This window comes from Balaenoptera ricei, chromosome 8, assembly GCF_028023285.1.
Source record: "Balaenoptera ricei isolate mBalRic1 chromosome 8, mBalRic1.hap2, whole genome shotgun sequence".
In the NCBI taxonomy this organism is placed as follows: Eukaryota; Metazoa; Chordata; class Mammalia; order Artiodactyla; family Balaenopteridae; genus Balaenoptera; species Balaenoptera ricei.
Window position 1 is genome coordinate 67,110,391 of NC_082646.1, and position 25,363 is coordinate 67,135,753.

The 25,363-nt window shown below is 38.6% G+C and overlaps 1 protein-coding gene across 10 annotated transcripts in view; it reads left to right on the forward strand.

Annotated features, from left to right (window-relative positions):
• Nucleotides 1-25,363, forward strand: part of ZNF143 (zinc finger protein 143) — a 60,480-nt gene that overhangs the window by 17,108 nt on the left and 18,009 nt on the right. For 5 of the 10 annotated variants that reach the window (XM_059931098.1, XM_059931100.1, XM_059931101.1 and 2 more), the window contains 11 exons: nt 2,509-2,627; nt 2,955-3,047; nt 3,894-3,977; nt 4,510-4,593; nt 6,247-6,443; nt 6,995-7,069; nt 11,522-11,641; nt 13,762-13,837; nt 15,432-15,557; nt 16,990-17,169; nt 24,724-24,951. In XM_059931098.1, coding sequence (XP_059787081.1) covers nt 2,516-2,627; nt 2,955-3,047; nt 3,894-3,977; nt 4,510-4,593; nt 6,247-6,443; nt 6,995-7,069; nt 11,522-11,641; nt 13,762-13,837; nt 15,432-15,557; nt 16,990-17,169; nt 24,724-24,951 — 1,375 coding nt within the window. In that variant the 5' untranslated portion in view covers nt 2,509-2,515. The remainder of the gene's footprint in view (nt 1-2,508; nt 2,628-2,954; nt 3,048-3,893; nt 3,978-4,509; nt 4,594-6,246; nt 6,444-6,994; nt 7,070-11,521; nt 11,642-13,761; nt 13,838-15,431; nt 15,558-16,989; nt 17,170-24,723; nt 24,952-25,363) is intronic. The other 5 variants (XM_059931106.1, XM_059931096.1, XM_059931105.1 and 2 more) reach the window with 2 other exon arrangements.

The following is a 25,363-nucleotide window of genomic DNA, read 5'->3' on the forward strand; positions in this document are numbered from 1 at the left end:
TTGTAAGTGTGTTTTTTTCTCTTATGCTAAGATCCATCATCATCTTCCAGAAAGGCAGGCACTTTATTTATTAGACACATGTCGTCATTTGAGATTCCTGTTGTGCCCCCATGACAGCCTCCTCTGTGTCTGATTTTGGCCCATGATTCATTATTAAAGCACAGGAAACTGACTACTTTTTGTAAGGTGGCCCTTTCTAAAGGTGTCATGTGTATCTTACATACTTATTTTCACACAACCTGAAAATGTTGGTGCCAGAAATAATCAAGACATGATGGTGGATATGGTGTGAGCAACTATAGAGTGTTTGATCTCTAGCTTATTTATTTCATTTATTCGCTGTCATATTTTCCCCAGTTGATCATTTTCTAACAAAGGGCATTAATTGTATCACAGAGCCTTTTTGAGAATAAGATGGGCTGTGTACCTGCCATCACTTATTATCTCTGGTAATTGTAGTGCCCATATGATCTCTTCTGAATCCTTCACCACCCCATGTATTTGCCAGCAGTTTGTGTCCAGGAACCAGCTGTCTCTTCAAGATCTTTCAGTTAGTGTAGATTTTTTTCCCTTAGGATAGAAACTATAGGTCCTGAAGCCTTCCTAAAGAAAGTTAACACTTGACCAGCTTTCAGACAAGAAAGAACTTTTATTTATTGCAGATATATCAGTTACCTGTTGATGCAGTTATTTGGAGATTTATAGATAATTCAATGAAAAGGACAAATGCTTGAATTATGGTCACACCATAGGCATTTCTTAACATCATGACCCAAATTAACTTGTAATCTGCCTTTTTCAAAATTCGTCTTCTAGATGAATACTGTAAAAATCGTAGAGTGCTTATTACATTTTTATAGGTGTTTTCCCTTCCATTTCCTTGTCTTATTTCTGTTATATAGTGACAGTACTTGTTCTGAAAATTAGCCTGTCCCAATCCTATACTCATCAGGGGGCTTAACAGCAGAGTACCAGTTTTACTTTGAGGCTTCTCTGTTAGCCCTTAGAAGTAGCAAGGAAGTATTGAAGTTTCAGTCTGCTTTATGAACAGTTATAGATTAGAAATATTTCAGGAATCCCTGAAAAGTCAGCCCGTGATTGACTTTTATCACAGCACTGATACCTTTCAGAGTCTAAACCATAGTCCCTGGCTTTAATCCAAAGAGGGTGTAGTTTATAGTGTTTATAAAACAAAAATCTTCAAGTAGTCCTAACATAAATATAATTGCAAATTATTACTACTATCTGCACATTGCTCTTTTAAATATTGACACTGAAATCAGATCTTTAGACCTGGAAAGGTCCTCAAGAGATGCTCTGGTATCCAGTTCCCTGGCTCAGGGCAGCTAAATTATCCCAACTCATGTTTGAGACAACTCAAGGCCTACAGAGGTAATGGGACCTGGAGATGGGAAAAGGGAGGAAGGGGGTTGTGGTGATGATTGGTAAAAGAGCCATTCATCCATTTATTCTGCACCTATTGTGTGCCAAGTACTTTTTAGGCACTTTAGTCAGCAGTGAGCAAACAGATAAAATACCTGTCCATTCTACTTGAGAGAGAAATAGATAAGAAAAAAACAAATAAGTAAATACATGTAATATGTCAATTTATTAGTACTATGCCGAAATATAAAGGAGGGAAGAGGGCTGGGGTATATCATCATTGGGGGGTTGGAGGTACAGTTTGCAATGAGGTGAATAAGGAAGCTCTCGTTGAGGTGCCATTGAACAAAGACTGGAAGAAGATGAGGGAGTAATAATGAAGATACCAAGAAGAATGTTTCAAGCAGAAGGAACATCAAATGTAAAGGTCCTGAGGCAGCAGAACATCCAGTATGTTTGAGGGAAAGCAAGGGCACCAGTGTGGCTGAAATGGAACGAATGAGACGGAGAGTAGTAGAAATGGGGCAAGATCATTGGCCTCATAGGCTAGTGTAAGGACTTTTGGCTTTACTCTGAGGAGAAATCATCAAAGGGTTTTGAGCAGAAGAGAGATGTGATCTTTTTCATTCAAAAGGACAATCTGACTGTTGTGTTGAGAGGAGATGAGGGAAGTCACAGTAGAAGCAGGGAGACCAGTTAGGATGCTATTGCAGTAACATCTCAGGGTGAGAGATGGTAGTGGCTTGGATCAGGGAGGTAATGGTGAAGCTTGTGAGAAGTGGCCAGGTTAAGCATAGATTTCTGAAGATAGAGTCAACAGGATTGACTCAATCCATTCATGGATTCTAAGTGGGAATCTTCAAGCATGTTAAACCCGAAGAACACTAATTATGGCAATTTTAGACATGGTACAGAACTGATGGGCAAGACTTGGGTGTGCTCAATAGTTTACTGATGAATTATTAAAAGCATGGCCTGGACTTTACCCTGCATATTAAGTGAAATTTCAGCTTATTTCAAACACTGTTTACTTCCGTAGCAATTTTTTATGGTTCATAAATATTATTTGTAGATCTTGTTTCATGTACATCGTTCTTTGTTCTCAATGCCTACATTTTTTTCAAGGTAGAAAATGTTGTTAGCCCAAATAAATCGAGATTCTCAGGGAATGACAGAATTTCCTGGAGGAGGAATGGAGGCTCAGCATGTTACCTTGTGCCTGACAGAGGCAGTAACTGTGGCAGGTGAGCAATCTTATTTGAAGGGATCATGTGGGTTTGGAAATATTTATCTTAAGGGAAAATGAAAACTTACAATACTGTTTACTTTGTTCATCCTCCTTTAGCTAAAGTCAACACAAAGCTAAGCCTTTTTATGAGCATTTTTACCCTGGTATGGATGCTGGTATAGTAGGGTGTAGAAATATTTTTTGTAAATGCTATAAGAAATCCCATTTGAGTCTAAGTTAAGCAATCTGCCTTTTGACTAATTTTTATTTCTAAAAAGCTTAACTTAAACAGCACACACATATGATAGTTATCTAAAGAAAATAACTATTTTTTTTATAATAGATGGTGACAATTTAGAAAATATGGAAGGTGTAAGCCTGCAAGCAGTAACACTTGCAGATGGTTCTACTGCTTATATACAACACAATTCTAAAGGTATGTGCCTCATATACAACCCATTGGTTATTACCAGCAATTCATAACCTCAGAGTTGGAACACCTAGCAGTTATACCCCTTCCCAGTCCCTCCTACAGACACTGTACTACATATGGTAGTAATTTCAGTTTAACTTAAATTTTGTTTTGATAATTTGAGGACACCTTTTGAGATATTTGGAAGATACTCTGGGGTATCAGAATTAGTGAGGAAAAGGGGAGGGGGTAGTGTCCCTGACCTATTTTTAGTAAGACCTTTCTCACTTTTTCCCTTTAAATTATTATTTAATGTTTTTACAAAATATGCGTAAAAGTAGACATTTGGTTTTGCTTTTATAACATTGTTTCTAAATCAGTGTTTACTTTGCTCCAAGAAATAGCCTAGTTCTCAAATTCCTTATTTTTTTGGAAAGCTACTGAGCATATGTATACATAGTCAAGGGACTTGTAGCCCCCAGGGATGAGAATGACAGCTGGCCTCGCGTGCACTGATACATCTTTCTATCTTCCCAGTTTCAGCTTCGCTGGGGTCAGGGTCACGATTCCTAAGTGGCTCTGAAAGGTATATAGAGGTTTGACTCATGTAGCTTGCTCAGATGAGCCACTCTTCCTCTTGAACTTGTCTAATTGAAAATCGGAGGGGAGAAAGGATGGCTGAGGGAGGATTTTCTGCTTTCTGTAGGATCACTGGATGTGTTATTGAATTGCCTCAGAACATTGAGGGAAGAATCAAGATGAACATGATCTTAAGTAGTGTATGTTTTTATAGTTGATATCATTTTGAAATTGTATGAAGTTTAAAATTTTTGCTTGTGCTAATTTATTGGCTTAAATCTTTTGTTCTAGATGGAAAACTCATAGATGGTCAGGTCATTCAGTTGGAGGATGGTTCTGCTGCCTATGTTCAACATGTACCCATACCTAAGAGTAGTAAGTATTTGATATTTACTTACCCTTCTGATTCTCATACTTCAGTATTTGCTGCCTCCAACTGCCTCTTACTACTTAAACTTAGTCCTGATCTCTAGTCCTCCTTCTGAAAGGGGAGATAGATAGATGTCAAAGAGAGGATCTAAAGACCATTTTAACTTAATTGAGATTTTCTCTCAAAGATAATGGAAAAGAAGTTACTAAACTGCACTCTGGAGATAAATGGGCAACAGTTCTAAGTGAATATTTCTATTATTTGAGATAAATCCTACACGCCTTCTCATTTTCTTTTTTTCCCTTCTTTCAATTCTCCTATCCCCTGGTAAATATTCCTAAAACAGGTATTCTAATATCTTTTTACCTTTAAACGCTTATTCAGAGCAGCTTTGCTGAAATTATTTAAATGTTGAAGGATCCATAAAGCAAGTATAAGTTTGTATGATGTGTTTAATGGTTTATTGACTCTGTTGTTGCTGAGTTATCAGAATATGCTTGGAAAATATGGGATCTAAATGTAAACATTTTTTTTGAGCAGGGGACAGTTTGCGTTTAGAGGATGGGCAAGCAGTGCAGTTAGAAGATGGAACTACAGCATTTATTCACCATACCTCCAAAGGTAAATTAGCTTTGAACATTTGAATAAAATAAGGGAGAGGTAGGGTGTGGGAAAAATAAGACCTGCCTTTAGTTGCAGAAATGCTACTGTCATGTAAAAGAAGGATTATGCTTGTTCTCTCAAATATAAGATGGTAGATTTTGGCACAGTCTAAGGGAAAACTTTATAATAATTTGAGTTGTCCAGTAACAGGTTGAAATAGCAAACCCCTGGTCCTTGGAAGACTTCAACTAGAGGCTGCTTTTAAAATATGAAATTAAACATTTGTAAGTTAAATTGTTGATTTTTTTTCTTCCTTTTAAATATAATGTCTCTAGCAAGGTCCTTTGCCCCTTGTGTTGGTCTTTAAAACTAAATAAAAATTTTAAAACTATCTGAAGTAAATATGGCAAAATGTTCGTGTTTATTAGCTTTGTGTAGGGAGGATCAGGGATTTGAGGTGGAATGCATAGGAGCAATGAGCACAGCTCTGTAGCCAGACTATCTGGGTTCAAATCTGGGTCTGCTGTCTTTTAGCTGTGTGCCCTTGAGCAAATTATTTAACCTTTTTGTGCTTCAATTTCATCATCTGAAATGAGGATTATGATAAGTATCCACATCATAGGGTAGTTGTGAAGACAAAATGTACAAACATGTAGAGCACTTGGAACAATATTTGTCACATAGTAAATGCTCAATAAATATTAGCTATTGTTATTACTTTATAAAATACTTTATTATAGAATGACTGTAAATGTTTTAAAAGACTAGTTGTGAAACCAAAGGAAGAAATTTTTTTAAATTTAGAATATTTGAATTTGTAAATAAATTTATTTAAAGTTGAGAAAAAGTAAACTCTGAAAATTTTTTTTCTTTAGCAGTGGGAGTTGATCCCAGGTTCACTGTAATTGGCTAGATTTATTATTTCACAATGCTGTATGTTTCTTAGTATGGTTATTTAGAAGGGGGAAAAAACCATGGAGTCATAATGACATGAGTTCAGATCCTGGTTTCTCTGCATACTGATTTTTTTTAGTACTTTTTTAAAAAAATAAATTTATTGATTGATTGCTGCGTTGGGTCTTCGTTGCTGCGTGCGGGCTTTCTCTAGTTTTGGCGAGCGGGAGTACTCTTCGTTGCGGTGTGCGGACTTCTCATTGTGGTATCTTCTCTTGTTGCGGAGCACGGGCTCTAGGCGCGCAGGCTTCAGTAGTTGTGGCACACAGGCCTCAGTAGTTGTGGTTCACGGGCTCTAGAGTGCAGGCTTAGAAGTTGTGGCGCACGGTCTTAGTTGCTCTGTGGCATGTGGGATCTTCTTGGACCAGGTCTCAAGCCCATGTCCCCTGCATTGGCAGGCAGATTCTTAACCACTGCGCCACCAGGGAAGCCCTGCATACTGATTTTTGACTGTTAATTGTTAGTTTTTTTTATTTCCTGGGTCCTAAGGAAAGTGACTTTACTTCCTCAAGCCTCAGTTTCCCATTCGTACAATAAGGTGGTAAATATACCTGCCTCACAGAATCATTGTGAGGATTGAATGAAATAACACACATAAAGCACATGGGCCCGGCTCATAGTAAATATTCGATAAAAGTTCATTCCCTTCTTCCTTTAAATATGTAACTGTTTATCTGACTACCTTTAATTTAATGCCATTCTCTTCTACTCCCTCAGATAGTTATGACCAGAGTGCATTACAGGCAGTTCAGCTGGAAGACGGCACCACAGCTTACATCCACCATGCAGTGCAAGTCCCACAGTCTGACACCATCTTGGCAATTCAGGCTGATGGGACAGTGGCAGGTCTACACACTGGGGATGCCACGATCGATCCCGACACCATCAGTGCTTTGGAACAGTATGCAGCAAAGGTACACAGCATTTTATAATGTGAAGAACATCCCAGATACAGCTTCTTTATCTTTCACTAAAAGAAAAGAAAGCAAAAAATAAGAAACTAGGAATTCAAAGTCATAATCAGACAGCATCAAGGAGAAGATAAGCATTTATCATAAAAGAAGTGAAGGGTAGAAAGAAACATTTGAAGACAAAAAAAGGAATGGAGTAAAAGCTTATAGAAGAGAAATGGGTGGCAGGTAATTCACAAAAAGATATACTCAAGTATGAGTGCCATAAAAGAAACAATGAGGTATAGATGGAACTGCTTATGAATTATAAAGTAGAAACTAGAGTTTGGAAAAGGTGAAGGAAAATCTCAAGTTTTACATCAAAAGGGCTGTGTTTTTTTTCCTGCATTGAAATTATATCATTTATATAATTTAAAAGGTTTTTCCCCTATTTTTTATAATGGAAATTTTCAAATATACACGGAAATAAATGATAATGTACCCATGTACTTATCTCCCAGCCTAAACAGTTATCAATATGTGAAATTTTTTTAAGCTTTATTTTATTCCTATAGGTGTCCATTGATGGAAGTGAAAGTGTAACAGGTTCAGGAATGATTGGAGAAAATGAGCAAGAGAAAAAAATGCAGGTATGTAAGGCTACTTTTTTATATTAGAATCTCTTTCTCTTAGCATTTCTGGGCCCTTCTAGGGATGAAAGCAAGAACTCACTACCTCCCTAGGAATATCTTACCAATTCAGAAAAACAGTGTATGCATTAGGCAGCAGCTTTCTCAGATTACCTCCTCAGGTCTCAGAATTCATTATATGGATGAAAGTGGCACTAAAGAATTAGAAATATCACAGAAATCCAGATGAAGCTTGTGTTCTGGAGTCCAAAGCAGTTTTGGAGACCAGGCGGTCTTCTGTCTGCCCCACCCTTGGCAGTTTGTGGATCCTTTTTCTGGGCCTTCACCCTTACTGTGACTGACTAACCCTTGCTACTTTGGTTTTTATATGTTTTTGTTTCTTCTGTTTACAACTGGTTCCCTCTATACTTTCCTTTTCAACTTCTGGAGAGAAGGTCCAGTCTAGCTAATTGCCATTGTTCCTTCTGGGCAAAGCTGTTTTTACCGCTTCTACCAGACTCCTTCCTGGGCTGCAGATGGCCACGGGTTGGCTGCCCTTGATTCAGATGCTCACCTTGGGTCCAGTCCTTGGCTATCCCTTACCCAAATAACAGCCTAGAGCTGCAGAGCCTCGCCAAGGTTTGTAGTTAAGTACAGAGTAGTCACACATGCAGTCTGGGAGATCTACAAGTCAAAATTCAAGACTCTGTTATGAATTATGTGTTTTTGTGTTTGTTTGAGGGGTTGGTGTTTGTGTGGGTGGATGTTCTTGGAGCTTATATAATCACTGTAGTATATTACTGCCTTAATGCTGCTCCTTTTTTTCTCAGCAGTTATCTCTAGTATTTGGCTGACTGCTCCCTCATAGTTTTTTGCAGTCTTCCAAGTGTTTTATCATATTTAACTCCTAAAGTTATCGCTCAGGGCAACACTTTTTAACTTGAGCATTAGCATCACCACTTAATGCCATTGAGTAGTACTGTTGGGGGTTATCAAGAAGATTTTATATTTATAATAATAATAAATAATAAAAGAAATCACTGGTGAAAATTTGATGCTTTTAAACATTGCTGGATAGCCAGTATTCTATTTATCACTGAAGTGATGCCATGAAGTAGCAGTAATATAAACACAGTTTGTAATTCATTAAGCCCACCAGCTTTGAAACTACGTGATTCTTGGCAAAATTTTCAAGTCTTTGAATTCATAAAGTGAGACTTTAATATTTTTTATACTGCAGTATGTCAAATCCATCTAAGTCAAACTCTACTAAAATGCAAACACAGTGTAAATATATACAAGAGATGTAGGTCAGTGCCTTGGAGTGGCCCAATAGGGTTCTGTCTCTTATTAGTGACTAACAATTAAGTTTTTAAATAATAGAATATTTTTAAAGAAAGACAGTTGTAACTACACTTGTAATAAACTAGAATAGGTCTTACAAAAAATGAGTGAATTTACCATTGGTCCGTATAACATTATACTATTAGCATAAAATTCTGTTATGATCAATAATTAATTTCTGAACCCAGAAACATACTAGGAATTCAAAACTGCTGAAACAGTGTCGTAAAAAGCATGCTTACTCTTTATCTGCAGACATATAACCATTTGGTGTTTGTGCCAATAGACAAAGAAAATGAAGAAAGTTGAATAGGATTTTTGTTCTGACTGTAGCTTTTTCTCCTTTTCCCTTTGTACCTCTCCCTTACAGACTAGATTCGTGCTGTCCAAAATGTTGTCGCTACTGAGCACTTGAAATGTGACTAGTCAGAATTGGCATGTGCTGTGAGTGTAAAATACATACCAGAGTTCAAAGACTTACAATGAAAAAAAGAATGTAAAATATCTCATTAATAGTGCCTCCTGTTGATTACATGTTGAAATGATAATATTTTGGACATACTAGGTAAAATAAAATAATTACTAAAATTAATCTCACCTGTTTCTTTTTCCTTTTTTAAATGTAGTTACTAGAACATTTTAAATTATATATGTGGGGACTTCCCTGGTGGTGCAGTGGTTAAGAATCCGCCTGCCGGTGCAGGGGACACAGGTTCCATCCCTGGGAAGATCTCACATGCCGCGGAGCAGCTAAGCCCATGCCCCACAACTACTGAAGCCCGCGTGCCTAGAGCCCGTGCTCCACAACAAGAGAAACCACCTCAGTGAGAAGTCTGCGCACCGCAACAAAGAGTAGCCGCTGCTTGCCGCAGCTAGAGAAAGCCCACGTGCAGCAACGAAGACCCACCATGGCCAAAAAAAAATATTATATATGTGGCTTGTATTTGTGACTCATATTTCTCTTCATTAAGTGCTAGACCAGAAGTTCCTGAATCTTCTATCCTCCAAAACAATTGAGTACCATAGTTGAGGTTGAGGACCCAATACATGGTATTAAAAGGTCAAAATATCCCAAAAGAACTGCTGCAAATAAGCAGGACCTGTAACGTCTTGGTTTGTCTCTTAGTACTCATCCTACTTCTGCCAGAGTTGTTTAAGAAGCTGTAACTCTGTGTCTGGCTGAACTTTAAAGTAAAGAGGTCTATACCTAATGCGATAGATTTTTTTACAGTCTTGTTTCAAAGCTTAAGATTTTTTTTCATTGTGATGCTTACAGTTTAGAGCTTTTTCTTTCATCTATAATGTAAGCATACTAGTTGTGCTGCTGAGCTGATCTCTTACTTGAAACCAGATTTCATAGAACAAGAAAGACCTAGAGTATCTAAAACATAATGCGCTCGTGGGAAGGCAATTTTGCCCCCTAGGGGACTTTCGGCAGTGTCTGAAGACAAGTTTGGTCGTCACAATTGGGGACATCTACTGGGTAGATGTCCTGCAAGGCATAGGACAGCCCCACTACAACAAAGAATTATTCTGTTCAAAATGTCAGTAGTACCGAATTTGAAAACACTCATTTGAAGTACTCTGTTTAAGGATGCCCATGTGTTCAGTTGTAAGAACCATAAGGATGGTGGGATGTGTGTGTTTCAGGGAGGCTATGACGGTTGTCATCGCCCTCCAGCTACACCACCCTTAGTTAAGCAGAACAGCGTGCTATTAAAGTAACATGTAATTTGTAATAAAAACATCTCAGTCGAGCTTCCATTCTGCTATGTAGTATCTGTGTGACCGTGGGCAAATTACTTAATTTCTCTCGATCTGAGACTTATTAGCTAAATGCGAACAATAATCTTTGCCTTACCTATCTCGTGGGGTTATGAAAACCAAATGAGAGTTTCATTTGATTAATATTTTAGGTAACACATGAGAATGTAATTTGTAAATGTGTTAGCATCATGCAGCATTGTTGATGCTTTACATGTTCTGTTAGAATCCAAGGCCCTTTTTCATGGTTTCCATTAGTTTTGACTTCATTAAAAACTAACTTTATTTACATTGGAGATCAGAGTCCTTTGGCTTGGCAGTTTTTTAAAAATAAATTTATTTATATTTATTTATTTTTGGCTGCATTGGGTCTTCGTTGCTGTGCGGGCTTTCTCTAGTTGTGGCGAGCGGGTGCTACTCTTGGTCGCAGTGCACGTGCTTCTCATTGCGGTGGCTTCTCTTGTTGCGGAGCACGGGCTCTAGGTGCATGGGCTCAGTAGTTGTGGCTCGCGGGCTCTGGAGCTCAGGCTCAGTAGTTGTGGTGCACAGGCTTAGTTGCTCCATGGCATGTGGGATCTTCCCGGACCAGGGCTTGAACCCGTGTCCCCTGCATTGGCAGGCGATTTTTAACCACTGCGCCACCAGGGAAATCCCAGAGTCATTTTTGAGCCAAGTATGACACTCTGCACAGATAGGACGTGGCAGCACCATCATCACATGCCCACAGAATAGAAAGTCATTCTTCAATTTTCATGGTATCTCAATTTCTAAAATAGGTCATAGTCTTTAAAAAAACCTCTAACATCAGTGCAGTTGTTTAAAGTCTTGTGTTGAGTTCCAGAGAAGTGATCTTCTACTTAACACTATATAAGTATAGACTAGGATCATATGGATTGTAATGTCTCCCACAGGCGACTCAAATGACCTAACCCCCGCTTTTCCATTGCTTTTGAAATTGAAAATGATTTTTACATTGTTTAAACATATGTTCTAAAATACATATATACATTATAAAATATATATATATGTATATATACACTTAATGCCCTGGAGTATGTCAAGGAACACCTGCATATAAAACGCGTTGATGGATGCTCCCTGGCTTGACTTTTCTAGAGTGGGAATCGACCTGTGAGCGCTGACTATGCCCCCTTGTGGATCTCCTTTTGACTTCTTCCAGAGCTGCTGACTTCAGCCATGGAACAGAATTAACCTAACTGGCTCAGCATGATAGAATCTTCATAAAATGATGACCTGAGTCTGGAAAGCCACATTACAGTTTTATCTTTTTTATCCTGAAAATTGTAACTTCATCTACTTTATTTCTGTATAAATAATTTAAATCATACTTTTTGTTTCATCTAGATTGTCTTACAAGGACATGCAACAAGAGTAACTGCTAAGTCTCAACAGAGCGGAGAGAAGGCCTTTCGATGTGGCTATGACGGGTGTGGAAAATTATATACAACAGCTCATCATCTTAAGGTATATATGAAGGAAAGGCTGTGTCTAGTTATGAGAATATCTAGGGCATTAAACGCCAACATAATGTATTTGCAGTATTCAAACACCATTGTTCTCCCCCACCTATCAAGATACAAATACCCTCATATACAAAAGCCTGTGCAGACTGGGCCAGTGAGCCACAATTACTGAGCCTGCGCGTCTGGAGCCTGTGCTCCACAACAAGAGAGGCCGCGATAGTGAGAGGCCCGCGCACCGCGATGAAGAGTGGCCCCTGCTTGCCACAACTAGAGAAAGCCCTCGCACAGAAACGAAGACCCAACACGGCCATAAATAAATAAATTAAAAAAAAAAAAAAAGCCTATGCACATTTTAGAAACTGAACTCTTTGAGGGCTTGGACTATGCTTTCTTCATTTCTGGCTCCCTCATGTCCAGCATACTACGTGGCACATGATAGGTACTCTACATATTTGAATACATTTTTCTCAAATGTGAAATTTATGTAATTACATGGGAGATGTATGTGTAATTATTCCGTTAACAGTGATTTGCTGAAATGTAGCGAAAGTTGGTGTTAGTTTGTCCCGTCTGTCAAATACATAGGCCAAGTATTTTGATTGCAGCTAAACACAACATACCATGACCCATAAAAATAATAGCTAACATTTATTGAATAACTTACAATGTGTCAGGAAGTGTGCATTTAGCATATTTGGAATAACAGCCCTAGAGCCCATCTCCACTACTTATCAGTGTGTACATGTTACTTGACCTCTTAAGTACCTCATTTTCCTTATCTATAATATTGGATGATAAAAGTACCTCCCTCAACGGTGGTTGTGAGAATTAAGTTAGTTAATTCTGTACATGTAAAGTATTGAAGAGAATGGCCTGGAATGTGGTAAAGGTTCAGTAAATGTTGGCCATTGTCATGAGTATTCATTTGTCACAGCAGCCCTCTATTGTAGGTACTATTATGTCCCCACTTTACAGAGAGGACTTTGAGGCTGAGAGAAGGCAAGTGCCGTGGCCACACCACTAGTCAGCAGTGAAGCCTTGCCTCAGATTGAGGCCCCTCTGCTAGCAGCCTCCACACTCGTAGCCTTATGTTGTGTAACGTCTCCCTGTACTCCTGCGTCTCACCAGGTACATGTTCCATTCAAACACCTTTGACCACTCTAGAAAAACTCAAACCTCCAGTATTCCTGTTCCTTATTTATTATTTTTAAATTTATATATATATATATATATATTTTTATTTTGGCTGCCTTGGGTCTCCGTTGCTGCACGTGGGCTTTCTCTAGTTGGGGCGAGTGGGCTTCTCATTGTGGTGGCTTCTCTTGTTACGTAGCATGGGCTCTAGGCGTGTGGGCTTCAGTAGTTGCAGCATGCGGGCTCAGCAGTTGTGGCACGCAGGCTTCAGTAGTTGTGACTCACGGGCTCTAGAGTGCAGGCTCAGTAGTTGTGGCGCACGGGCTTAGTTGCTTCGTGTCATGTGGGATCTTCCCGGACCAGGGATGGAAGCCGTGTCCCCTGCATTGGCAGGCGGATTCTTAACCACTGCGCCACCAGGGAAGTTCTCCTGTTCCTTATTTATTTATTTATAATTTTGATTGATTGATTGATTGCTGCATTGGGTGTTTGTTGCTGCATGTGGGCTTTCTCTAGTTGTGGCGAGCAGGGGCTACTCTTCGTTGCAGTGCGTGGGCTTCTCACTGCGGTGGCTTCTCTTGTTGCGGAGCACAGGCTCTAGGCATGTGGGCTTCAGTAGTTGTGGCACGCGGGCTCAGTAGTTGTGGCACATGGGCCTAGTTGCTCTGTGGCATGTGGGATCTTCCCGGATCAGGACTCGAACCCGTGTGCCCTGCATTGGCAGGCGGATTCTTAACCACTGCGCCACCGGGGAGGTCCCCTGTTCCTTAGTTAAAATGAGTACTTCTTAACATACAACATTTGGTCTATATTGAGAATTACTGACCTGTAGTTTTTGAGAAAAGAAAAGTTATCTTTTGATTTTCAAAAATAACATACAAGCAACAAAATAATTCAGCAGTGGGGAAATAAAAAAGGTCTCTGTGGAGACCATCCACCTGTGGAGTGCCTCAAGGAAATAAACTCATGCCTGTGTTTTAATAACAGGTGCATGAGCGATCACACACAGGAGACCGGCCTTATCAGTGTGAGCATGCAGGCTGTGGGAAAGCATTTGCAACAGGTAAAAACATGAATTTTCTTTGTTTCTTGGTTCCACTTGGGGGTCACGCAGAGACGGGTCAGAGGCAGGAACTGACCCCTTGCCTTGGTCTGAATTAGTGGGCACACAGTGACTAGTTTTCCAGTCTCTCCCTTATTGCCTTTTGTCCTGCTTACTCTGTTCTCTCTCTGTGTTCTCATTTTGCTCCTCAGACCTGTTTCTGCCTACTGTGTTTGTTATTTCACTCCACACTCTGCTTTCTTTTAGCAGGAAAAACAAAAGTCGAGCATTAAAGCTGACACAGAGTTTAACATTAGGACAGACCTTAGGGGGTACCATGGGAAACAGGGGCTTAGCAGTGGGACGGGTCCTGCCCAGGTACACATCCAAGAGGGCCAGGACTGTTGCCAGGCCTCCTGACTTCACCCTATTCCTCATTCCATGTCTCAATTCTTTTTGGTTTTGTTTCTCAGGATTTTTTCTTTTTTATTATGAAAATTTACAAACATTTATATAAATGAAAAATAATGTTATAGTATACTACCATAAACAGTTCAGCATGCATATCAGTAACTAACATTTTCAGTATTTGTTTACATTTCTTTTTTGAGGTAAAATTTACATACAGTTTACTGTACAAATATTAATTGTAACATTCTATAAGTTTTTTTTCCTGTATTCATCCATTTATTCATTTATTTATTTTTAAAAAAATTTTATTGGAGTATAGTTGATTTACAGTGTTGTGATAGTTTCAGGTGTCCAGCAAAGTGAATCAGTTATACATATTCATATATCCACTCTCCCCTTTTATTTTTTAGATTCTTTTCCTGTATAGGCCATTACAGAGTATTGAGTAGAGTTCCCTATGCTATACAGCAGGTTCTTATTAGTTATTTTATATATAGTAGTGTGTATATGTCAGTCTGAGTGTCCCAATTTATCTCTCCCACCCTCCGCTTATCCCCTGGTAACCATAAGTTTGTTTTCTACATCGTGACTCTACTTCTGTTTTGTAAATAAGTTCATTTGTACCCTTTTTTTTAGATTCCACATATAAGCAATATCATATGATATTTGTCTTTCTGTGTCTGACTTCACTCAGTATGGCAATCTCTAGGTCCATCCATGTTCCTGCAAATGGCATTATTTTGTTCTTTTTTATGGCTGAGTAATATTCCATTGTATATATGTACACATCTTCTTTATCCATTCCTCTGTTGATGGACGTTTAGGTTGCTTCCATATCCTGGCTATTGTAAATAGTGCTGCAGTGAACATTGGGGTGCATGTATCTTTTTGAATTATGGTTTTCTCCGGGTATCATGTCTCGATTCTACTTGAAGATTTTGGGGTATGAGTTGTAAACATCTAATAAGATTGGGGCACTTTAAAAAAAGAAGCACACAAGCTCTTCTAGACAGAGATGAAACTATTGAATTTTCAGCAGGACAGTCCTGAGTTGTCATACTCTTGTACCTTTTTAATTGTTATTCTGTTGTGTTTGCCTAGTATTATATCCTTGGTGTTTACTATATTTTTCAATAACTTAATCTCAATGGGCATGCTTACAGGGGTCTTGTGTAATTAAATTTCTTTTAAATTTTTCTTAAAGGTTATGGATTAAAAAGTCATGTCAGAACTCATACAGGAGAAAAGCCATATCGGTGTTCAGAAGATAATTGTACTAAATCTTTCAAAACTTCAGGAGATCTACAAAAACATATCAGAACTCATACAGGTACTGGTGTGAAGAAATGTCAGATCTAGGCCAGGAGTTCTTAATCTTCAGGAAGGGACTTGGGGAAGTAGTTTCTGGAAGGTTTCAGGAAGTCAACGTCAAGGGCTTCTCTTAAACTCCCAAAACTCCATGCAATTTGCCATTCGTGCACGTATGCTTCTTTCCAGGATGAAGGCCTGTAACGCTGTTAGATTCTCAAAGGGGTTCATGTTCCAAGAGATTAACAATGGCCCTAGACCACCAACCCTCTCAGTTTTCAGGAATTATCTGAGCAACAGTCTTATTTACCTAGGATTATACATCTACTTAGTAGCCCAACAGAGACCAGAACCTAAGGCACCCAATTCCTTCTCAGTTTAGTACTGCTTCTTCTGCATTAAGCTGCTTCTAAAAAAAGTGTCTGAACCCCTCACAACCCCACAGAAAGAAAGACTTGTTACTTCCATGTGATCATCTCCCCTATCCTTAAATTCCTTCTCTCCTTTTCCTAAAGGGTACTTTGTTCTTATCTTCTCTCCCCTCCCCTCCCTTCCTTGTACTTGATTATTTGCAGATTGGTAATATAAAGGTAATTATTTGCTTTGGATCAGAGCTGGAAGAGTTTCAGAAACTGTTGATAAGAGATGCTATTATAAGCTGTTGACTAAGTAGTATAGCATAAGGTCCTTTAGTTTGAGATTTTACTGCAGATGTTTTAAACATAGTGTTATCGCTTTGTCCCCAAATACTTCTAAGTATTCTGAGATAGTTTAGCAGATTTTCATGGAGGATTCTTCCTGTCATTAAAGTTTAACTTTTAGTTCAAATATGATCCCAAATCGGCTTTACTGTACAGTGTTCAGGAACAAAGCTGTAGGTCCCTGCTTCTATTTCATTCGTGCTCTTAGTTTTATCCGTTATATCAGAGGCAAGCGTCTCCAAGCTCCTGAGAATAGTAATATATTCAGCAAGTATTTTTGATTCATATTATGTGTTAGACACTAGATTTTAGAAAGACCAAAAATTCTTTTTCTTCAAGTATTATAGAATAAATAAAGTAGGAGGTAAGCTTTTAGGGGATTCTAGGGTTGTTTTAACTTAATCCTTATTCCTGACTGTATTTTTCTTTTGTATTTCTTTATGATATGTATTTCTTTGTCTTCTTTTCTCAGCTCATTTTTTAATATGCCCTTCTGGGTGATTCCATCTTGGAAAGTCATGTAATCAGTGATGAGTTTTGAATACTATTCAGGTTTTCCTATGTAAATTTAAGTTTGGAGTAGACGATGCTGTTGACAGAAAAAAAGAGAAAAAAAAAAAACCTCAAAGGGAAGCTCAATACAAAAAGGCTAGAGTCTGAGCATGAATGATCCTAGGCAGAATTGAAGGATAAGACATTTCAATTTTCTGTGTATTTTTGCACCATTTAATGTATTTCCCTTTGTGTTTTCAGGAGAAAGGCCCTTTAAATGTCACTTTGAAGGCTGTGGTCGGTCTTTCACAACATCGAATATCAGAAAAGTGCATATTAGGACACACACAGGAGAAAGACCTTATTACTGCACAGAACCAGGATGTGGGAGGGCATTTGCCAGTGCAACCAATTATAAAAACCATGTGAGGATACACACAGGTAACGGTCTCTAGTTCTTGGTCTTCTGTCTTTCAAGGCTCAGTTGAACTGCCTCTCCTATAAACCATTTACAAGTAATCTCTTCCCTCCTTCCTGCCACTTGGCATGGTAGAAATGGATTATGCAACTTGAAAAAACTTCGCCTTAGCATTTTTACATTTATTTATTCAATAGTTATTGACCATCTGCTGTGTGTTCCCCTGCCAGACACCAGAAATACAGAGACAGACAAGATATTGTCCAGGACAGTTGATTTAGGGAGGGATAGTAGACATAATTATTGCAGAGTGTCTATGGATATATATTTTTTAACAGCTTTATTGAGATATAATTCACATACTGTACAGTTCATCCATTTAAAGTATATGATTCAGTGTTTTTTTATTATATTCATAGGGTTGTACCACAATCACCAAAATCCAGTTTTAGAACATTTTCATCTCACCTGAAAGAAACTCCATACTTGTTAGCAGTCTTCTCCCACTCTACCCCCGAGCCATAAGCAATTATGGATTTTCCCATTCTGAATATTTCATATAGATGTACAGTATATGGTATTTATTGTCTGGTTTCTTTCCCTTAGCATAATAGTACTGAGGTTCAGCCATGTCATATCAGTAGTTCTTTCCTTTTTAATTACTGACTAGTATTCCTTTACATGAATGCATCAAATTTTATTTATCAATTTACCAGTTATTTTCACTTTTTGGCTATTATGAATAATGCTGGAGTATTCATGTACAGTTTTTTGTGTGGATGTGTGGTGTTTTGTTTTGGCTGCACCACACAGCTCTTGGGATCTTAGTTCCCTTGCCAGGGATTGAACCTGGGCCCTCGGCAGTGAGAACGCAGAGTCCTAACCACTGGACAGCCAGGGAATTCCCTTTTTTTTTTCTTTTTGGATATATGTTTTTATTCCTCTTGGGTATATACCTAGGAGTGGAATTGTTGGATCTTATGATAACTTTGTTTAACATTTTGAGGAACTGCCAAACTGTTTTCCAAAGTGGCTGCAACATTTTACATTCTCACCAGCAATGTATGAGGGTTCCAGTTTCTCCACATCCTAGCGAACAGTTGTTGTTATCTCTCTTTTTGATTATAGCCGTCATAGTGTGTGTGAAGTGATATCTACCTCATTGTGCTTTTGATTTGTATTTTCCTAGTGTGCTAATGATGTTGAGCATCTTTTTATGTGCTTATTGGCCATTTGTATGTATTTTGGGGGGAAATGTCTTTTCAAATTCTTTGCCCATTTTTTAAATTGGGTTGTCTTTTTTTTTTGTTGGGTTACAAGAATTCTTTATTATATTCTGCATACAAGTCCCTTGTTAGGTATGTGATTTACAGATATTTTCTCCTGTTATTGTGGGGGTTTTTGTTGTTGTTTTTTTTTTTCAATTTCTTGATGGTGTCATTTGCAGCTCAAAAGTTTTTAATTTTTTTTTTTTTTTTTTTTTTTTGACCATGCTGCATGGTTTGTGGGATTCCTAGTTCCCCAACCAGGGATCATATCCGGCCCCCTGCAGTGAAAGCGCCGAGTCCTAACCACTGGACTGCTGGGGAATTCCCCAAAACTTAAAATTTTTTTTTTTTAATTGGAGTATAATTGTTTTACAATGTTGTGTTAGTTTCTGCTGTACAATGAAGTGAATCAGCTATATGTATACCTATATCCCCTCCCTCTTGGACCTCCCTCCCACCCTCCCCCATGCCACCCATCTAGGTCGCCACAGAGCACCGAGCTGAGCTTCCTGTGCTTTATAACACGTTCCTGTTAGGTATCTGTTTTACGCATGGTAGTGTATATATATCAATCCTAGTCTCCCAATTCATCCCACCCTCCCCTTAAAACGTTTTAATTTTGATTCTCCACTTTGTGGTTGTATTTTTTTTTATTTGAAGTATGGTTGATTTATAATATTGTGTTAGTTTCAGATGGTTGTATTTTTGATGTGAATGGAAAGGTGAATGAGAGGAAGATTTTTAATATATTGTTTTTATTACTGATATTAAGAGTAAACTTGTGATAATTCAAAATGAAAAGACATTTTTGTAGAATGGAACTTTAGTTGTGCAAGTTAGTCTGCATTCTGCAGACCCCTGGATATCTCTGGAAATGTTTTCGGGCATTTACAACAATCCCTTTCCTTTGAAAATGGTACATTAACAAGTTTTGAATACTGCTATGGACAGCGGGGAAGCCTTAAGAGGATTTAAAGAAAATTTGCTTTTTTAAGGAAAAAAATCACTCTGTCAATACCATAGAAAGAAGTTAAAGGGAGATGAAACCATACATAAGCAAGGAGACTGATTAAGGGCCACTCGAATATTTGAAGTGAGTGAGATGGAGAAGGATAAAAATGAAAGACATTGAAGAGGTATCAGCAAAGGACCTGGTGACCAAGTTAGTCATGAGGAATGAGGAGAACCTATCATTCTGACTTGTGTGATGGATTAGATGATAATGCTAAGATGAGGAAGAGAAGGTTGAGAAGGGAAGATAATAGTGTCGGTTTGCAATATACAGATCTCTGGGTTTCCCTCACACCTGAACTCTCACCATCTGTATGTTTGCTGTAATGGTTGGTAACATTTTTCCTCAAAATTTATGATTCAAATTGAAAACCCACTATAATGAATCTACTTGTACATGCATTTTCCTATAAAAGGAAAAAATTTTAAGTTGCATGTGAGTCTATGTGAGATGACATAGAATACACTGAAGTCATATTTGTGATACATTCATACCTTATGCTTACATTGTATATTATACATTATTGCTATCATCTTCCCTACATTATTTGTATGTTTCCTAAGAAAGTGGAAAAGGCTGTGAAAACCTAAGAGGCCTAGAAAAGAAGGCTGTAGGTTAGAAGAAAAATTGTATTTTGCTAATATAATTTGCATTCCTTTATATCTTTAAGATATTTCATTTTAAAATTATAGTACGTTTGTGGTGTAGAAAGAAACAAAATTCCTGTTTGATACTGCACTATCATTGTGTATTACACACAAACATATACCGGCTACTGAGTTCATTGAGTGTTAAATAATTAGGTAATTGATATTTTAAGTGCTTCATATTATGCAGACATTTTTGGTGTGTTGTAACGTGGGTGCTTAAGAGCCTTTTTGTGATATTTGGGAAAATTGGCTGGGATTTTCAGATGGGCTGGGAAAACTATTTTTCCCATTTAAAGTAATGGAATATAGACTCATTATCTGAAAGTTAGCGATTCAACATGTTTTATGGACAAATTAGACTCTAATAAGAGGGATGCCTACATTAAGTTTGGCCATACCGATCTTTGGAACATGTAGGTAGAGTAGTGCTTTCAAATGTGGCTGTACATTGAATTCACCTTTTTAAAATAGAGTGGCTTCCCAGATCCTATTTGCAAAGACTCTGACATAATTTTATTGAGGTGAGGCCCAGACATCAGTATATATTAAAAACTCTCCAGGTCTTTTATATGCATATATGGTTAAGAATCATTGAAGTAGGGATATCCAGTAGATAGTTATAAATGGTGGTCTGACCCAAGACGTAGGTCTGGGCTGGAAGAAACGACTGGCTAATGATCATCAGTAGATAATACCATAAAAGCCCACATTATGCTATAAGTGCAGTGTAAAGATTCAGCTGTGTAAAATGCAGTCCATTTTGGAAGGTTCGTCAGATGACCCAGTTGAGACTGTACAGCTAGCCATTAGGGAGCTCAAAAGTGCAATTCAACTCTATTTATGTCTTCATGAAAAGATGCTCAGCATCACTAATTATCAGGGAAATGCTAATTAAAACCACAATGAGATATCACCTCACACCTGTCAGAATAGCTGTTATCAAAAAGACAGTAAATAACAAGTGTTGGCAAGGATGTGGAGAAGAGAAAATCCTATTGCACTGTTGGTGGAAATGTAAATTGGTACAGCCACTATGGAAAACAGTATGGAGGTTCCTCAAAAAATTAAAAGTAGAACTACCATACGATCCAGCAATTCCACTTCTGGGTATTTTAATGAAGAAAACAAAAACACTAATTCAAAAAGGTATATACACCCCTGTGTTCATTGCAGCATTATTTACAGTAGCCAAGATATGGAAGCAACCTAAGTATCCATTGATAGATGAATGGATAAAGATGTGATACACACAGGGACTTCCCTGGTGGTCCAGTGGCTAAGACTCCATGCTCCCAATGCAGGGGGCCCGGGTTCAATCCCTGGTCAGGGAACTAGATCCCACATGCCTCAACTAAGAGTTTGCATGCTGCAATTAAAGACCCTGCATACCACAACTAAAAGATCCCACATGCTGCAACTAAAGATCCCACATGCTGCAACTAAAAGATCCCGCATGCTGCAACTAAGACCCGGCGCAGCCAAACAAATAAATATTAAAAAAAAAAAAGATGTGATACACATACAATGGAATATTAGCCATAAAAAAGAATGAAATCTTGCCATTTGTGACAACATGGATACCTAGAGGGTATTAAGCTAAGTGAAATAAGTCAGACAGAGAAAGACAAATACCATATAATTTCACTTATGTGGAGCTTAAAAATAAAACAGACAAACATAAAACAAAAACAGACACGTGGATAGAGAAAACAAACTTGGTAGTTGCCAGAGGGGAGGGGGTTGGGGGGTGAATGAAGTAGGCGAGGGAGATTAAGAGGTACAGACTTCCAGGTATAAAATAAATGAGTCATGGGATATACAGCATAGGGAATATAGTCAATGATATTGTAATAACTTGGTACGTTGATAGATGGTAACTAGACTTATCGTGGTGATCATTTCGTAATGTATAAAAATATTGAATCAGTATGCTATACACCTGAAACTAATGTAATATTGTAAGTCAATTATACTTCAATTTAAAAAAGTATAATTTCAAGACAAAAACACAAAACAACCCCCCTCCCACCAAAAATACAAATTCATTTCCATCTTGACTCTGGTTTGGTGCCACCTAGTGGCAGTTTCTGCTCCAGCCTAAATATGAATAGGGCTGGTTCCCTGAGTTGGAATTGCCTGACATTTCCCTGCCTGGCCTTGCCCTTGTCATATCTCCCCCACAACCATTCCGCAAGATAAGAACTTTAACCTGCCCTGCTTTGAGAATGCAGGCTGGGCAAAGGACGGAAGCAATCTCAATTACTAATGTCTAAGACGTATATTACAGATTACATTAGTGATTTTATTATTTGTGGTTGGTTTTACTGTGTTTAGAACCATGGAAAGAGATGGAGTTAACCCAAGAAAGGTGTAAAATGAGAACAGACTGGTATATGCATATGTATACACACATAAGCACATTTTAGAGATTATATGAGTTCACACCAGTACCTCCAATTCCAGCTCATCTTACAGAGCTCTTTTTCCCTCATTCCGTATTTGTATGTCCCTTCTTCCATAGTAAGAGCTCTGGCTTCCAACAGCATTGACACGTTTATTCATCGCTTAATCCTTTATTACACCTAAAATAGTTTCAGAGTTGTTTTGCCCATAGCACTACAATAAACAAGCCTACGAAGAAGAATTGAAGATTTGTTTGCAGTTTTCCCTACTCCAGCCTAGTCCAAGACTGAGGGCATTAGTCAAATACTGTGTGTATGAGTTACTTTAATTAGTTTATTCTCCCCCCGCTACCCCCCACCCTGGCTCTGGCCCCCATACCCCTTCTAAGTGGTTACAAGTATCCATTTAAACTAAGGTTAGGGGGACTTCGCTGGTGGCGCAGTGCTTAAGAATCTGCCTGCCAATGCAGGGGACACAGGTTTGAGCCCTGGTCCTGGAAGATGCCACATGCCGTGGAGCAGCTAAGCCCGTGCGCCACAACTACTGAGCCTGCGCTCTAGAGCCCGTGCTCCGCAGCAAGAGAAGCCACCACAATGAGAAGCCTGCACACCACAACGAAGAGTAGCCCCCACTCACCGCAGCTAGAGAAAGCCCAAGCGCCCAACAAAGACCCAACGCAGCCAAAATTAAATAAATAAATAAATTTATAAAAGAAAAAAAAACTACAGTTAGGTTAATTTCTTCCAGTTTGCTCTCAGTGTTAGATTCCCCCCACTACATGTTAACAGTGTCTAGGTATTTTATGATATTAAATAATTATTGTTAATTTTGTTATTTAAAAAAAGCATCCATCTTTTATACAATCTGAAATATTTATAGATGAGATAGAATGCTATCTGGAGCTGTTTCAGAATAATCCAGGGTGGGAAGAGGGGGTAGAAATGTGTGGTGAATAAATGAAACTATATTGTCCATGAATTGATAGTTGAAGCTAGATGATTGGTACATGGGGGTTTATTGCACTGTTTCTCTATACTTTTGTGTATGTTTGAAATTTTCTATAATGAAAAGTTGTAAAAATATATGTACTGCCTACATTGTTCTCAGACCGTTTCATGGAAAAAGAATTACTTTGTATTGAGTTGGTTTTAGTGAATATTTAATAGCTTTTGATTGGATGCAAGAAGTCAACTGAAGTTAATATAAAATGTGTGTCCTTTTAGATTTACTGAAGTGTCCAAACTATGTCTCATAGACTTTTCAGAAAATCTTTGTTTATTATCCTTATAAAACCCTTAGGGTGGGATTTCCCTGGTGGCACAGTGGTTAAGACTCTGCGCTCCCAGTGCAGGGGGCCTGGTTTCAATCCCTGGTCAGGGAACTAGATCCCACATGCATGCCACAACTAAGAGTTCGCATGCCACAGCTAAGGAGCCCGCTTGCCGCAACTAAGGAGCCCTTCTGCCACAACTAAGGAGCCCACGTGCCACAACTAAGACCCGGTGCAACCAAATAAAATAAATAAATAAATATTGGGACTTCCCTGGTAGTGCAGTGGATAAGACTGCGCTCCCAATGCAGGGGGCCTGGGTTTGATATCTGATCAGGGAACTAGGTCCCACATGCATGCCGCAACTAAAAGTTCGCATGCCACACAACTAAGGAGCCCGCCTGCTGCAACTAAGGAGCCTTGGAGCCCCAACTAAGGAACCCGCCTTCCACAACTAAGACTCGGTGCAACCAAATAAATAAATAAAAAATTTTAGAAAATAAATAAATATTTTTTAAAAAACCCTTAGGGTAAGCTACATTAGTTATACTAATAATTGCATTTATTATTGCCATTATTAGTAAAGTATCACTAATGATATCTAGATTATCTAGTTACAGGTAACAATAACAGTTTTACCAAATCTTAAAGTTAACTGGGCAATAAACATCTCCATCCTTATTTTTTCACATCCCTTGAAATTAAGGGGAAAGTGGTATTCAGGCATGGGATGAGACTCAGGGTGCAGACCACCTTTTGAGCCAAGTTGAAACCATAGTTAAGGAGTCTTTTCTTGTGCACTGCCTCCTAGCAGGATAGAAAGGGATTTGACAACTATTTTTGCCACTAGAGGTTCCCCCTCTCTGCCCCCTCCCCCACTCCCATCCCCCCTCCCCCCCCAGAAGGTATGGAATGATTATGCCTTCGTAGGTAAAAGTTGATTTTTTTGTATGTGTGTGCTGTTCTTTACTTAGGGGAAAAGCCATATGTTTGTACAGTCCCTGGGTGTGACAAAAGGTTCACAGAATATTCCAGTTTGTACAAACATCATGTTGTTCACACTCACTCCAAACCGTACAACTGTAACCACTGTGGGAAGACATACAAGCAGATCTCCACGCTGGCCATGCACAAACGGACAGCTCACAATGACACTGAGCCCATCGAGGAGGAGCAGGAAGCCTTCTTTGAGCCTCCCCCAGGTAAGGGTTTTTTCCAGTATGTCTATGTCTGTGTTTGAAAAGCAACAGTTATGAACATAATTTATGACTTAAAGCATTTTCTTAAATCATAAAGTTTTTCAAATAGTCACACAAACATATCATTTACAGCTGTGATAATTGCTATCAAAGAAAGGTGCTTAATGCTCTGGGATATAAGAGGGGAAGTTAGTCTAGCCTCGTAGGTCAAAGAAGGCTCCCCTGAGGAAGTGATTTTTGGAGAGATCTACAGGGTGAATAGGGGTTAACTTGGTGTAGAGTCAGGGATGTGGTGGGTTGGGGGGGTGGTAAACAGGGAGCAAAGGCAAAAGAACATTCCAGATAGAGGGATTGGCACAAGCAAAAAGCCCTGAGGTGGGAGAGAGCAAAGTAAATTGGAGAGACTGAAAGAAGC